Genomic DNA, 16,698 nt, shown 5'->3' with positions numbered 1-16,698 from the left:
CAAAAGTACATCACCAAGGGTGTCAAGACTAATACTCAAGATTTCTAAGAGGTACAAGCTAAAGATTATAATGATTTATGCACCAACATCGAGCCATGATGATGAAGAGGTTGAAGAAATGTACACTGAAATTGAGTCTTCTAGATGAGCAGAAAACCCACTACACTATTATTATGGAAGACTTTAATGCTAAGGTTGGAAAAAGGCAAAACAGCGTAGAAAGAGGAACTATAGGAAATTTTGGAATTGGTGAAAGAAATAAAAGAGGTGAAAGACTTGTGGAATTTGCAGAATCTCAAGGAATGTCAGTAATGAACACTTTTTTTCAAGAAAAGGGTGAACAGAAAGTGGACATGGAAGAGTCCAAATGGATTAACAACTAATGAAATCGACTTCATCCTCACTAACAGAAGATATATTGTGAATGATGTTACCGTCCTGAATAAGGTAAATGTTGGAAGTGATCACAGAATGGTAAGATGTACACTTGATATAGATGTAGGAAATATAGATGATGAAAGATATAGATGATGAATGTCGTGGCGAGATCCAATATTCCTTACATTTCGAGGGTACAGCTCTAAAACGGTGTTCGCAGGCCGGCCGCTAGTTAGTACACCGGACTGAACCTATTGGTAACTCTCTAGGAAGCTTCCGGATCAGCTAGTGTATAATCTTGCTACCTCTACTTTGCCAGATAGTTGACTGGAGGGAGTCAGAGTAGTGTGTATGCGGGGAGCATTGTCGAGGCCACGTTATGTCAAGGATCTGGGTATATTCTTACCACATGTACGCCATATCCAAAAATTTCATTACTTCATACAGCATGTCCCACCCACTTTTTCTTACTATTAAATACACCATGAATTGTCAAAATAATAGAGCAAGCTTATCTGCAAAAAGATCTAAACCTCCCAAGGACTTCCTAATTCATTTCACAAATATACGTGGTCTCAATTCTAATCTCAACGATGTCCATTTCCACTTGCAGTCTTCCAAACCCCATGTACTTTTTCTGACTGAATCTCAGTTATCAGTTGATTCAACTACTGCTCATCTCAGATGTCCAAATTATTTGCAGTATGATTCCTTTCGCCTCAAAGGCAGTACTTGTGCATATGTCCGTTCTGATATTCCCTGTCAGAGACTTGGCAATTTGGAATCTCCTCTTTGATCTTCTCTGGCTTAAAATCTCTCTACCTCATTATGTCAGTTTCATCTGTTGTCTCTACCGTTCTCCCAACTCCACTAATCACTTGGAGCTCTTTGACTTCCTCTCTTTGCAACTTGACTTTCTCCAGTCCAACTTTCCTAACAGTGAGGTAATTTTCCTTGGTGATTTTAACGTTCACAACTCCAGCTGGCTTCCGTTTTCTAGTCACACCGACCCAGCAGGTCGAGATGCTGAGGCTTTTGCAATTACTAATGACCTAGCACAGATTGTTCATTTACCTACAAGAATACCGGACAACCTAATCATACAGCCAATACGCTTGATCTTTTTCTCACAAACAACCCTTCTAAGTACAAGGTTGAAGTGAGAGGTCCTTTAAGCACTTCAGATCACAACTTGGTGATTGCTTCTTCTCCAATGGAACCTTTATCTCATGGCTATTCCCAACCTCGTATTGTTTGGCATTACAAGAATGCAAAATGGGATGACCTGCGAGACTTCTTTTCTTCTTTTCCTTGGTCTGATTACTGTTTCAAAACTTCTGATGTCAACGTTTGCTCAGATCGTGTCAGTGAAATTATTCTTGCAGGAATGGAATCCTTTATCCCACACTCCACTTTAAAATCTCGTCCTTTATCTAAACCTTGGTTTTCCAATAAATGTGCTAAGGCTGTCCAAGAGAAGAACGTTGCATATCGTAATTGGCTTGTTTCTAATTCTTCAGTTTCATTTTCTGCCTACACCAAAGCTCGCAACAATTGTAAAGCAGTTATTAATCAGTCCAAACTAGAGTTTGAACAGGCTAAGAGTAGAAAACTTGCTTCTTGCCCTAATGGTAGCCAAGCATTCTGGTCTCTTGCCAAAGCTATTGGCTGCAACTTTTGCCCATCTCTGCTCCCACCTCAGTCCAAACCAGATGGTTCTGTTGTCACTTCAGCCAAGGATAAAGCTGACCTGCTAGCATCCCATTTTTCTTTGAGCTCATGTATTAATGATCTTGGTAAAACACCTCCCACCATTCCTAACACGCTCCATTCAATGCCTCCTGTGGTCTTCCATCAAAAGGATATCAGAAGGATTTTGATGAATCTTGATGCTAAGAAAGCTCCAGGTCCTGATGGTATTTCTCCACTTGTTCTCAAAACCTGTGCTCCTGAACTTACTCCTATTCTTTGCCGCCTTTTTTCACTTTCTTATTCCAAAGGTGTTTTTCCTTCTGCTTGGAAATTTGCTCATATCCAGCCAGTTCCTAAAAAGGGTGACAAATCCCTCCCATCCAATTATCGTCCCATTGCAATTACTTCTACTCTTTCTAAAGTAATGGAGAAATCAATTAACCGCCAACTCTTAAACTACCTAGAAACCTTCCGTCTGATCAACGATCGCCAGTATGGATTCCGTCAGTGTCGATCCACTGGTGATATTCTGGCTTATGTTACCCATTTATGGACTAATTCAATGGAAAGGTTCGGTGAAACACAAGTAGTTGCTCTTGACATCTCAAAGGCTTTTGATTGTGTTTGGCATAAAGGTCTTCTAAACAAGCTTCCATCTTATGGTTTGCCCACTGTTTTTAGTAATTGGTTATCCAGTTTTCTCTGTGATCGCTCACTGAGGGTGATGGTAGATGGCTCTCTGTCTTCTAACTTCTCCACTAATGCCGGTGTCCCCCAAGGTTCAGTTCTTTCCCCCACTCTTTTCCTCTTGTATATCAATGACCTTCTTCCATTGACTGGAAATCCTATCCATAGTTTTGCCGATGATAGCACATTGCATTCAACTTTCCATTTTGAGAAACCTTGTCCAGCTCAATCAGCTTCAAGTTCTCGAAAATCTGCTGCCAATTCCTTAAATGCTGATCTTCAGGTAATTCTCCAGTGGGGCAAAGACAACTTAGTTGATTTCAACCCTTCTAAAACTCAATCTTGTCTTATATCTCGCAAAAAGAATTCTTCTGCTCCTATGCTTATCTTTAGTGACACTCCGATTTCTAGGCAAAATGATATATCTCTTTTGGGGATTACCCTGACTTCTAATCTCTCCTGGCACAAGCACATTACAAATATTGCTTCCTCTGCATCTAAAAAACTTGGTTTTCTCTTTCGCTCTCGGCGTTACTTTTCTCCCACATCTGGGGAGATGTGGGAGAAAAAAGATCTGGGGGTGGTGCCCCCAAAACCTCTCTCAGGCTTCCTGATTCCATTCAGAAGAGGGCAGTTAGGTTAATTAATGATTCATCTCTAACAGAGTCTCTCCACTCGCTGTCTCATAGACGCACTGTTTCTGCTGCATGCCTCTTCTACAGATACTTCCATGGGCACTGTTCTTCTGAATTGGCTTCTATAATTCCCGCTCTCTCTTTCAAAACAGTCCGAACACGTGCCGCCACCAGCCAACATCCATTTACTGTCCAACTTCAAACCCACAGAACCAACTTTTCATCTTCCTCATTTATTCATTCAACTGCCGTTTTCTGGAACAACCTTCCTTCATACGTATTTCCTGAAAATTATAATCTACAGAAGTTCAAGTCCAATGTCAACAAATATCTTCTTTCGTCTTCTCAATCTCCAACCCAAGCACGGTACTAAGTACGATAGGTTATAATTCCTCTCGTGTTTGGGGTTCTCATAAAAAAAAAAAAAAAAGGAAAAAACTGACTCGAGTAAATAATACAAAGGTCTTTGAAATAACAGAGGAGGAGAAAAAGCAGTATGTACTGGAACTTAAGAACAAGTTTGAGCTTCTGCAGACTGCTCAGGACCAAGATATCGACGAGGAATATTACAACTTTCTGAAAGGGATAAAGCCCAAGAAACCTATAGGGAAACAGAAATCCAAAGAAGAAAAAATTAGTCAAGAAACACTTGTCATGATGAACCAAAGACGACAAATGAAGAGCAAGAAAAACACTGACCGGGAGAAAATTGAGTATACTGAGTTATGCAAAGCCATTAGAAAGAGACTCAGAGAGGACATAAGAAGATTTAACACAAGAAAAGTAGAACAAGCATTAAGGGAAAACAAAGGATTTAAATCAGCAGCCATGGGCAGTAATACAGAAAGGCAAATGATACTGAAACTGAAGAATAGCGATGGTGTACTTATAAACAGCAGAGAAGGCATAATTCAAATAGCAGAAAACTACTATAGAGAATTATACATGGAGCGAGGGAATGATACCAGCAGTGGGGAAGATGGATTGCAAAGTAGCAACACATACGACATACCCGATATTCTTCCTGATGAGGTAGAACATGCATTGAAGAAAATGAAGAATCGGAAAGCCCCGGGGGAAGATGAAGTTACTGTAGAGTTGTTAAAATTGGGAGGAAGAGACATAACACAAAAACTGGCAAGGCTCTTCACAAAGTGCATTAGAAAAGGTGTGATGCATAAGCAGTGGAATAATGCAATCATAGTTTTGCTGCATAAGAAAGGAGATAAATCAGAAATTGGAAATTATAGACCAATTAGCTTGTTATCCCATATCTACAAGTTGTTCACAATGGTCATTACTAACAGATTAGAAAGAATACTTGATGAGAATCAACCGAAAGAGCAAGCTGGCTTTAGGACAGGATTCTCAACTATGGATCACCTTCACGTAATATCACAGCTAATGGAGAAAGCAAATGAATATAAAACACCATTATGCCTGGCATTTGTGGATTATGAAAAGGCATTTGACTCCATACAGCATAAGGCAATGTTTCGGGCACTGGAAAGACAAGGCATAGATACTCCATATATTATGATTTTGAAGAAAATATATGAGAGTGCTACATCCTTTATTAGACTAGACAAAGACAGTAGCAAATTTAAAATCGAGAAAGGAGTTCGACAAGGAGACACAATATCTCCGAAGCTGTTTACTGCTGCCCTTGAGGAAGCTTTCAGAAGATTAGACTGGTCGCAGAAAGGAGTCAATGTGAACGGAGAGTACCTAAACCATTTACGATTTGCAGATGACATTGTGGTCATAAGCCACGATCCCAAAGAATTAGAGGAAAATCTTAATCAGTTATGCACAGTTAGTAAGGATTTTGGACTAAAGATGAATATGGCTAAAACAAAAGTAATGATGAACAAGTATGCCACGGAAAGGGAAATAATGATTGAAGGAGCAGTAATTGAAAAGGTGGAGTCATATACTTATCTGGGACAAGTTATTAGCTGTAATAATGATAAATGGCTGGAAGTCAAGAGAAGAATAAATTTTGGATGGATAGCATTCAGGAAATAGTCATATACTGAAGAGCAATATCCCAGTTTGTCTGAAACGTAAAATAATGAATCAATGTATACTCCCCACCATGACTTATGGAAGTGAAACTTGGGCACTCACCAAAAGAATACAGAGCGAAGAATGGAACGAATTATATTGGGAATCAGACTGTTAGATAAGAAGAGAAACACATGGATTAGGCAGCAAACTCATTTAAAGGACATTCTTATCAAAACTAAAGAACTAAAATGGTCTTGGGCAGGACACATAGCTCGAAGACATGATGACAGATGGACTAAGAAAATAACAGAATGGTACCCAAGAGGAGCTAGAAGAAAACCTGGAAGACAAAGGCGGAGATGGATAGATGAAATTCATGAGTTTTTGAGTAGTAAATGGATGGCCAGTGCTCAAAACAGAAGGAACTGGAAAGTTGCTGGAGAGGCCTTCATCCTGCAGTGGATTGAAAATGGCTGATGATGATGATGATGATGACCCTTGAAATGTATGGAAGATTGGATCTCGCCATAATGTTCATCATAACTTCAAAAGCCATCAATCATACTGCATGATGGTAAAGATGGGGATAGGGTTGATCTTTACAGACTCCCTAAATGTAATATAAGCCATGCAGTGTACTGGAAAGGACTACACCTCTCAATCCTGAGACAAATCCAAATCATTAATCACAGTCCTCAGGAAGCAACAAAATGTAATGTTTTATTTTTTTATTTCTGGGCATATAAGAATTAAAGAAAGTGAAAAAATTGACCATGCAGCAACAAGCTTTATAAATTCAACCTTGAAAGTACCATATAAGGATTATAAATATAAGCTTAAGGTAAAGAAAGCCAACTTGAAAACCATGGGAAATTTACTGGGCAAAATAACCCCAGAGGCTCCCATCTGGTGAGTATGGGCTTGGCACACCCAGGATCCTGAGCTGTATATCATCATTCTTCTCTTTCTTGTTGATTCCCTTCTACTTTTGTGTGTCTCTCTCTCAGGGTAACTCGGAATTTTTTTTTTTTTCCCCTGGTGCAGTATAAGCCTCAGGCTTTGCGCCATATGTATAATAATAATAAAAATCGTTTCCCACTACTACAGTTTCTCCCTGCATTCTCAGTAAATGTAGCTGAGTGGTCATGAGCGAGAGTGCAATAGCACACGCTCTGAGTAGACCAGGATTCAAGCCCATGACTACTAAATATGATTCATATTTGTACTGATGATTTATTGTAAACTCCACTGGTCTGGTGGTCATGCTGGAGTATAAACAAGAACATAAACAGATGGTGTTATCAGTAGTGGGCAGTAGAAGTCGATAATGATGTATTGATTAGTTTTTGCCAGTGAAGAACTATGGTATAGGTAAGCCTAACATCAATATCGTTGCATGTTAGTTTTCTAATTTTCTCAACTTGGGGATATATGAAGTTTAAATAAATAAAATAAATTTTTCTGTTTAAACTCTGGTTGTTCATATAAGGTCAAAATAATTTACAAGATGTTAATATGAATTTGAATACGCAGTGTAATGGTAATTCTGTATTAACACTTGACCTGATTATTGACATGAAGTTTTAGTAACAGTACTATTATACTCTTGATTTTTAAGGAGTCCTTATACCCTTGATTTTTATGTGCTGTAATGTAATAACTAGATCGTATGTATAGCTTAGCTTAATTTTCAGCACTCGCCTCATAGTAATCCGCTTAGCTGGTGGAGAGTTTTACCACATACATAGTGGTTATAGGATTCTAATAACTTACAGGGATTATGGGTTTAAAAACTAAGTTATGGGCTATAAAACTTTTCCTAAGAAAGGAAAGTGCACCTTCCATTCTATGGTTGCCTAATTAAATTAAATTAAATGAAGAAATAGAAGCTAATAGCCACGCATGAGCGACTTTCGAAATCCGTCCTCCGATATCCTCAAGTCCTCAGATAGCTGAGGATGGATTTCGAAAGTTGCTCATGTGTGGCTATTAGCTTCTATTTCTTCTTTTAATTTAATTTAATTTAATTAGGCAACCATAGAATGGAAGGTGCACTTTCCTTTCTTAGGAAAATTTTTATAGCCCATAACTTAGTTTTTAAACCCATAATCCCTGTAAGTTATTAGAATCCTATAACCACTATGTATGTGGTAAAACTCTCCACCAGCTAAGCGGATTACTATGAGGTGAGTGCTGAAAATTAAACTAAGCTATACATACGATCCAGTACTATTATATAAAATTAAGTTAGAAAGAGCACCATACTTTTTTTTTAACTGTTTTTTGTAATTGCTTGAGGACATGACAGATTTTGAATTTGTTGTATAATAGTAACAATATTTTTAGTACAGTGTATATTAGAAATGTTTATATCATTTTTTGATGATGGATATATATTTATCTAACTGTATTCATTCATTAAAAACCTTAGCAGGATGCCCTGTTGCAAAATATTTAAATTTTATTCTGTTTTGTTTCCTTTCTCTGTAGTAAAAGAGATATTGATTGCTTCAAGTGGTTTTCTGTGGAGTTTAACTTCAAAGTTTTCATTAATGGCAAGTAATAGCTAAATTTTTATTTTAAAAAAAAAGTTCATTGGAATTGTATACTTATTTAAACTCAGGTGCTTTCAAAAGTCATTGTTGATAAACATGCTGTGAATTTTGTTTTTTAACTGCTGGAAATCTTTTGAACTGTACTTAAAATCAGTGCTGATTTTTTTTTTTTTAAATTAAAATATATAACGTTTCCCCCCTTATGTAATATGTTTAACATAAGATATTTACCACTGTAATACTTTAAATCAGCGATTCCCAAACTACTGAGATTTATGGATCCCTTCAAAAAAAGTTGTGCATGCGCACTGGGTTTTCTGAAAAGAAAATTCAAAGTTTTGTGTAAAACAACTCTACTTTTATTCTTATTTTTAAACTGATATATAATAACTTTATTTATCATCAATTTTCTATACATGGAATGAATAATTTGAAATATGTATACAATTATATATACTAATATCGAAAATAAGTAATGTTCTATAACAAAATTTGTTGTGATTCTATTAGTACGTTTTTTAAGAAAATAAACACATTACTTGATACCTTCTGATCATTTTGCAGACCCTCTGGAACTGGTCTACGGATCCCACTTTTGAAAAAGCTGCTTTCAATTACAATATTTCAAGATTGAATAATTAACCAGTGGTGGTGGAGGGTGTCACTGAGTGATCCTTGTAAATAACTTTTCCATGTTAACCAGTGATTAAAAATTCTGAGGGTTTTTTGTACTTTCTTAAATATAATCAACATTTTCTGAGGTTGGTTTTTTTTTTTTTTTTTTTTATTTCTCACCAGAAATAATAGCACATGATAACCTGTCAGGTGACCCACCACTGTCTTTGTGACTATTTCATTTTTTTCTCGAAGAGTAATATGGTACTAGCCAAGTGCCAATGATACGTTTGTTTAGTTTCAGGTTACTTGTTTTTCTTCTCCCACTTGTTGATTCAACATCTAAAGTCTTGCCCTAGTTTTTGAAAAATTGTTTTTGCATAATAAAGATAGTATTCTCTCTATATACTTCAGGAAGCAAGATACAGTTTCTCACACTGTTCAAATAAACCTAAAAACAGAATTAACTAAAAAAAGTGTGTGTGTGTGGAAAAAAAAAAAAAAAAAAAAAAAAACCCATAGAAATTACAAACTGGGTGGAAAAGCCCTGGGTTCGAATTCCCTCTATGACAAGAGGAACTTTTATAAAGGCCACCGTAGCTGAGTGGTCAAGCATGTGGGTGCATACGTACATGTGCCTTGAATGACCGGGGTTTGAGACCATGACTGCTGAATACGGTGCTGTTTCTTGTATCCTGTCTATCTTGTGAACTCCTAACCGTTTGGTCGTCCCAGAGTATAGACAGAAAATTTATTTATTTAATTAAAAATAATACCGGCAGCATGGCAAGACAAGAGTGAAAATAACCAAAATTAAACATGACAATAAACCAACAGGGAGGGAAGAGAGGGGTAACAAGCGTAATGGTTAGTCTATTTTTGTTTTATTTTATTGTAGTGGTTTAAATCTCTGTTAGTGATATTTCACATAAATTTGGACATGGTCCCCATCAGAGGGGGCGCCGTTAAATTTCTGTTTAATTGGCTTTCGAAATTTAATCAATTATTATTTTATTATTCTAACATTTTAGATGTTCTAAATTATCTTAGTTTCTGCTGCAATATTTTTACTCTTGTTACCCCTCTCTTCCCATTAATGGACACTGAACAAAACTGAAAACTCAAACTCAAAAGATGAAATGCCGACAAAATTTCCCCCCCCTGCACACACCGAATTCATCAGAAGTTTTACACGTGTCTTAAAATTCTTGAAAAATGGTTTAGAACTGCGACGTAAACCTTGATAAAATTCAGAGAATCGGAAATAGAAAATAAGCACACGACTGAGGCAATATGTGGAAGAAAAGTTCCTAGAAAAAGGGCCATGAGCTCACCCGCTGTCCGTTATGGGGAGATCAAATTAAGTGCTAATCTAAACGAAACAGTGCAGATTGCCTGTCCGCGTCCGTTACAGAGAATGTCCGCTAGACAGAAGCTGAAAACACGTTAAAACCAATAGAGGAGAGTTGGGGAATTTGAAAATGTCTGTTGTAGAGAGATGTCCGTTAAAGAGAGGTGTCCATTAGGAGAAGTTTCACTGTATATATATAAAGAATAAAATGAATAAAAGAAGGAAAAATAAGAAACTAAGTTAATGCTAAATCTTAACAATGTATGGATAATAAAAATAAGAGAAAGAAGGATAAGAGAGATGAAGTAAGCTAATTAATGCCAAACCTTAATGCATGGATAATAAAAATGAGAGAGAGAGAGAGAGATCAATCAGGAAAGGATGTTGCTGTGCAACTTGCAACCCCATACATCTTCATCAGATGTCAAATGCTGGAATTGCAGGAAATAACAGCAACATTTCTCTATTTCTGACGTAAAATTCATGCCAATAAGGGCAAGAACAAATTATAAGTATAAATTTTTGATAGAAAGAATAGAAACCAAAATAATAGCCAAGAGAAGGGGGAAAATTTTTTTTTTTTTTTTTTTATCATCATGAACTTGATCTGGCTTAGGTCTTTAAGACCTGTTCTGTTGTAGCTCTTGGGGGGGCGGTCTTGATCTCACCATCATTGTCCTGGTTGGCCTACATCTCTTGCCTATAGGTTTATAGTTAAATGCTGATTTTGGGTTCATTCTTTTTATGTGACTGATCCATTTTTTTTTTCTGATACTGTTTAATGTAATCTACTTAATTTCTGAAATTCTTTGATGGTCTAGCCTTATAATGCCTAATAATGGTCTTAGAAATTTTTTATAAGTATACATTTTATTTATATATATATATATAAAGAAAAGAAAATCATCAGTATAAAAGTGATAGATAAGTACGCAAAAGCTGAGGCTAAAATCATGTGAAATATCATGACTGGATAAAGAAAGCTAACAACCAGGAGTAAAATTAGGAAGAAACATGTATGTTAATGTTTTGAAAAAAAAAAAAATAATAATAATTAACTATATATTAAGAGCTTTACGAAAGTGATAACTCAGATAAGGTAAGAGAAAAGTTGCTACTCAGTTTAACAAAAAAATTTTCTGAAATTAGAAATAGCAGTGTTGTGTAGTCATTACAAATAGTAGCTATCTGAACACATTCTTAGAAATTATAACATTAGAGTGTACCTTTCTGGAAATATTAGAAAACCAATGAGAGAAATTAACAACCTCAAAATTGAAAGAATCTTGTTTATTGTAAAGATTGAGGTGTCTGTTATTAATGTTAATATTCAGATCTAAGTAATTATCAACATAGTTGCTGTCATTAGTCTTTTTCAAAAGGAAGTTACTGGAGATATAAATGGCTAAAATATTTAATCTTCCTTACCCTCTTTCTAACCTTTTATTTCTTATACACAATTACAGAAACCTTTTATATATATATATATATATATGGGTCAATGCAGTTGCAGAGCAATCATGCATTACAACCATAATGTGTATAAAATATTGAAGATAATAATAAAAAAAGGTAAATCAATCAAATAATACCATTCAGGAATTTAAGAAAACACAAAGGATTTAAAAAAAAAAAAAAAAAATTATTGCTTTTTGCCCACAATCCAGATGACTTCAACTGGGGCCAGCCACCCAGACTGAAGGCAAAAAATGACAAGAAGTTCTCTGTTTCTGTAATGATCAATATATGCAAAGTAATTTAAATCTAAACCAAATATAGTGATTAAAAATGGTTAAGAAATTTTAGAATCAAAAGTGAGAAAATATAAGTAAATTATAAATAAATGTAAGCATATATTATCATTGACCCGACAGAGAACGTAATTTAATGATTAAAATAAGATTAAATATATAATACATACTACATATTGACCGTATCTAGGACATAATGTAATAGTTGTCAAAATAATGAGGTGCCCCCTATGTGATGGATATGGTAATAATAAAAATAAATAATTAATTAATTAAATAACCAATCAAATTTAAGTTAACGCAAAGAGAAACATGCAGATAGTAAGAAGAAAAACTAAAGGAGTAGGAATAATAGAATCTGAACTCCATAAATGCAAAAAATAGTGGCATAGATAAGAAATAGTTTCTCCTACATTCTCGGATTGCCCTAATAATTTCAGAGAAATAAAAATAGTGTAGGACAGCATAACAACAATACAAGATATAAGTTGTGGCTCGGGTATGCCCGGGGTCGCAAACCTGTTCCTATAGGAGGACCCTGAGCTGAATTTGCATGTTACTTCAGCGTGAATTTAAGTAAACTTAAGTGAATTTAACTATGTTTAAAAAAAAATCTTAACTAAATATAGCAATTAAAAATGGTTAAGAAATTTTAGAATCAAAAGTAAGAAAATATAAGTAAATTATAGTATCAGAGGTAAAAAAAAAAAATTATACACTATAATTTGCAAGCTGGTGGGTACAAGTTTTCTATGCCGTAAGACACCAAGAAAGCAAAGTGTATCCCGTGTGTGTGTGTGTGTGTGTGTGTATATATATACACACACATACATACATGGCTCTATATCCATAATTATGACAATTATATTGAACCAGTGGGTTCAGAAAACAAATTTTTGAAATTAATTGTGCTTATCAATTTCCTGAAGTGGTATTTCAGGTAAGCGATGGGAACTTATTGTTAATCAACTTGTTGTACAATGCTATTATGTTTGCTGAACAGCAAATATAAGCAATCTTCAGAAATTGGGATAAAATGATATTAGCATGCACTGATTTTGATATATTAGATCTCCAGTTTGTAAGGCCGACTACATTGAAATTAAATGAGTCTCTTTTATTATATATCATTTACATCTATTTATTATGGAATATTTCTATATGAAGATCCAGGTAATTTGCTATAGTATCAGAACTATTAGTTTTTTCTAATAAAAGTTCTTCTGGATATAATTTACTGTAATCCTGAACGAAATGTGGACAATTAAACACACATAGATCATCTATGTATCTGAATATAAGTAGGTTATCTTGGAATGCTCTTTCTGTATAATATAGATAAAGGTTTGCAATTATGCTTGATGCTGGACTTCCCATAGGGGTGCCATTCACTTGGAAGTATAACGATGTTCCGTCATATACATAATTATTAAAGATGCATAAATTTATTAGAGTATCCCAATAGGTTAAATCAAACTTTATAGTATTTTTATTTTCCAAATATAGTTTCTGGAGAACGACTTTTAAATTATCAAGATTAATACTAGTGAATAAACTGTTAAAGTCAAATTTTGTATTTGCTGAATATTGTTATTTTTTATTGCATTTATAATTGGTAAGTTATTATTTATTGTAATAGTTTTATTTACATCATTTAATATAATTTTAAGTAACTTTTCTAATGTTTTCCCTGGAATTTTAGCATAACTATCTCTACATGATGTTATGAATCTAAATGCAGTAGGTGATTTATGAAAGTTGGGTATACCATATATAAACGGATATTTTAGGTTATTATACTTTAATTTTTTATGCAATGCAATTTAATTTTTTGATTATTACATTAGGGGAAGATGCTATGTATTTATGTATTACTAGACTGTAGTTCATTTTTAATAATTTCTGTATAATATGACTTGCATATAATTGCAAGCAGCTTTGTCAACGGGAGTTATTACAAAATGTTCATGTATATCTTTGAGCTGCCTGTTTATTAATTTTGTATTATATAGATTATCCGGTATGAATTTCAATTGATTATATTTGTTAGATATGATATTAAGCATTGTAAATAACTACATGTGGTATGCCTCAACCGGTATGTTATATTTGTATGCTGATCTTATGCAATATTTTAATAAATCTAGATATAACAACTTTTTAAAGGTAGATTTATTAATAGGTAGATTACGTTGAAATTTAAAACCCAGTGATAAAATATCTCTAAGTTCAGATATGGGATTATATTTAAATTGCCGGTTATAATGTGGTTATTGTTAGGATCCACATATCTATGAAATGAAGGTTTTATTGTTTTTGTCAGGTATTTAATATTTTTTCATTAATATTTTAAAACTCTTTCTTATAACATAATCTAGTTTTGTGGACCTCTTTTATTGTTCTTATTTAAGTATTAACTGCATGAAATAATAAACTACCTTTTGGTATATAGTTTTTTATACTTAGAACGGTCATTAGGGCAGTGAACCAGTTGTTAAATTATTTGAATCCCACCACTGCATTGAATCTATTGTTCAACCCATAAGGGTAGAGAGATTTGTATTGAAGAATGAAAAGATCTTCTAGTAGTTCCTTTTTTTGGTGTTTTCTATGATGGCTAGTATGGCTATGGTGATATTAGTAAAGTTGTGTTTTTGGAAGTGTCTTAGCTCTATTTCATTGGTGTATTTATTTGTATCTGTGTTATTTCTGTCTTTGTGTGGATATTCCCCGTATTTCTTTATTTGAGATTGGTGCAGATTTAGTCTTATATGTAGTTCACTGCCGGTTTGTTTTATATACTGGATGCCGCATTCTATACGTATTACTCAGTATATTACTCCTTTTTGTGTGGAAAAAAATTGAATTTTCTGTGTTATGGCTGTGTATGTAAGGCACAGTTTTATATAATTTACTGTTACTTTTATTAAATTTTAGTAGACTTTGCTGGTGTAGACTATTTGAACCCCAGGTTAATTGCTCATAGGTGTGGCTCGACACCTATCCACACGGTACCTGGATGTCCAAATTCATAATTCCCCACAAGCTAAGTACGGAAACAGAGTTAATATTCATAATGAAAGAGGCTGTATATATTTGTAAATAGTTATCCCAAAGGGCTCATACAGGGCTGTTATGCCTTAGAAAAGGGTTGCCAGTCCACACTCTATGGATAACACAATTTTAATTTAATAACTATCACCCCCATCCTTTCCCATTTTATTTTAATAAACACAATGTCAATTATTACCATTTATTTCTATCATTTTTAGCAGAGTTAGATATCATATTGTATCTGCTTTCCACAATAATACAACAAGCTCTAAATTACAATCAACACCAGCCCACACTCAGGAATGCAAAGAATGTGATGTTGCCTATGGCAAGGTTAACTATCACGCCATGGTCAAAACTTGACCATGGCGTGATAGTTAAAAACTAACTATAACTGTGCAAAAAACTGTACCACACACACACAAAATCTAAACTTTGGCGGGAAATTGAATGTTTTCAGACTGACCACCACAGGACATGGAAGTGATATAATATGATATTTAAATCTGAAACATACCCGTAGGGCTTGGAATCTCCTATCACAGTAAGCCAGTCGACATCGCTGGACAGTGCAGTGTCGAGTCAGTTTGGTGTGACATAAGCATTGGGAGATCAAGATTGAGAGTAGGAGTGTTCTATAGGCCTAATGACTCTGATGAGTATAATAAGAAACTGTACAGGGAAATAGTGGGCCAGTAAATCAGTCTTATAATGGGGGATTTTATTTTCCCAGATATTGAGTGGAATTTGTGGTTTGGTCGCTCACACACTAGCAAGGCTTTTGTGGATTTATTGGATGATTGTTTTCTACATCAGCATGTTCGGGAGGCAACTAGAGGGAGTAATACTCTTGATCTGATTATCAGTAGTGATTCTTCATGCATTAAGAATCTGCAGATAAAGGAACCACTGGGTGACAGTGATCACAGTATGCTGAAGTGGGAGTTACTCAAAGAGGTAACTACCATCAGGGGTAAAGGCAAGGGTTTTTGCTTTCGTAAAGGCAACTACGATGGTCTGAGACAGTATTTAAATTCTATACAGTGGGACCAACTGATGATGTTACCAACAGCAAATTCAAAATGGGAAGCATTCAAAGAACTTACCTTGGAAGCTACTAGGCTTTACATACCAACTAAGAAATATTGTTCAAGGTTTAGGCATAATTGGATGTTAGGTGAACTAATGAGACATATGGCAGAGAAGAAAAATGCATGGGATACATATAAATTAATGGGTGACATGGAAGCCTATGATTGATATAAGCTGGTCTGTAATCAAGTCACAAAGAATATTAGGCAGGCAAAGGCAGATTATGAGAAATCCTTGGCAAAAGATGCAAAGAAAAACAGAAAAGAGTCCTTTACCTATGCAAACTCTAGAAGGAAAAGGATGAATCAGATTGATCCACTGGATATTGATGGTTCAACATTTGAGGATCCTGCTCAGATGACTAACAAACTAAATGAGTATTTTGCATCTATATTCATGCATGAGGAGTTATTCAGGAAGGGTAATACCAGAAGTGAAGTAAACTCAGGCAGTGAGCTAGATGATTTTGTAATAAATGAGAGGAAAGTGGAGGAGAAATTGTTGAGGATAAACATAAAAAAGGCACCTGGGGTGGATGGGATCTATCCAGTTATAGGAGGCAGCAAAGGAAGTAAGCAAACCCTTAGCCATAATTATGAGAGCTTCTTTGGACTCAGGGGAAGCACCCATAGACTGGAGATGAGCAACTGTGACCCCAATTCACAAAGGAGGATCAAAGGCTGACACAAGTAATTATAGACCTGTGAGTTTAACTTCTGTTCCAGGAAAATTAATGGAGGCACTGGTTAAAGAAGCACTACAGAATCATCTAGGCAAGACTTCAGTTATAGCTCGGACACAGCATGGTTTTGTTAAGGGAAAGTTATGCCGGACCAATTTGATTGGATACTATGATGCAGTCACAAAAGAACTGGATG

The 16,698-nt window shown here is 35.0% G+C and overlaps 1 protein-coding gene across 3 annotated transcripts in view; it reads left to right on the top strand.

Moving 5' to 3' along the window:
• Positions 1-16,698, top strand: part of LOC150087210 (glutathione peroxidase-like) — a 76,103-nt gene that overhangs the window by 13,194 nt on the left and 46,211 nt on the right. For all 3 annotated transcript variants that reach the window (XM_090371888.1, XM_090371886.1, XM_090371887.1), the window contains exon 2: positions 7,893-7,957. In XM_090371888.1, the coding sequence (XP_090228014.1) occupies positions 7,955-7,957 (3 nt within the window). In that variant the 5' untranslated portion in view covers positions 7,893-7,954. The remainder of the gene's footprint in view (positions 1-7,892; positions 7,958-16,698) is intronic.

This window comes from Mastigoproctus giganteus, chromosome 4, assembly GCF_048544385.1.
Source record: "Mastigoproctus giganteus isolate SK-2022 chromosome 4, ASM4854438v1, whole genome shotgun sequence".
In the NCBI taxonomy this organism is placed as follows: domain Eukaryota; kingdom Metazoa; phylum Arthropoda; class Arachnida; order Uropygi; family Thelyphonidae; genus Mastigoproctus; species Mastigoproctus giganteus.
The sequence above is the reverse complement of the archived record's forward strand: the minus strand, read 5'-3'. Positions and strand labels throughout refer to the sequence as shown.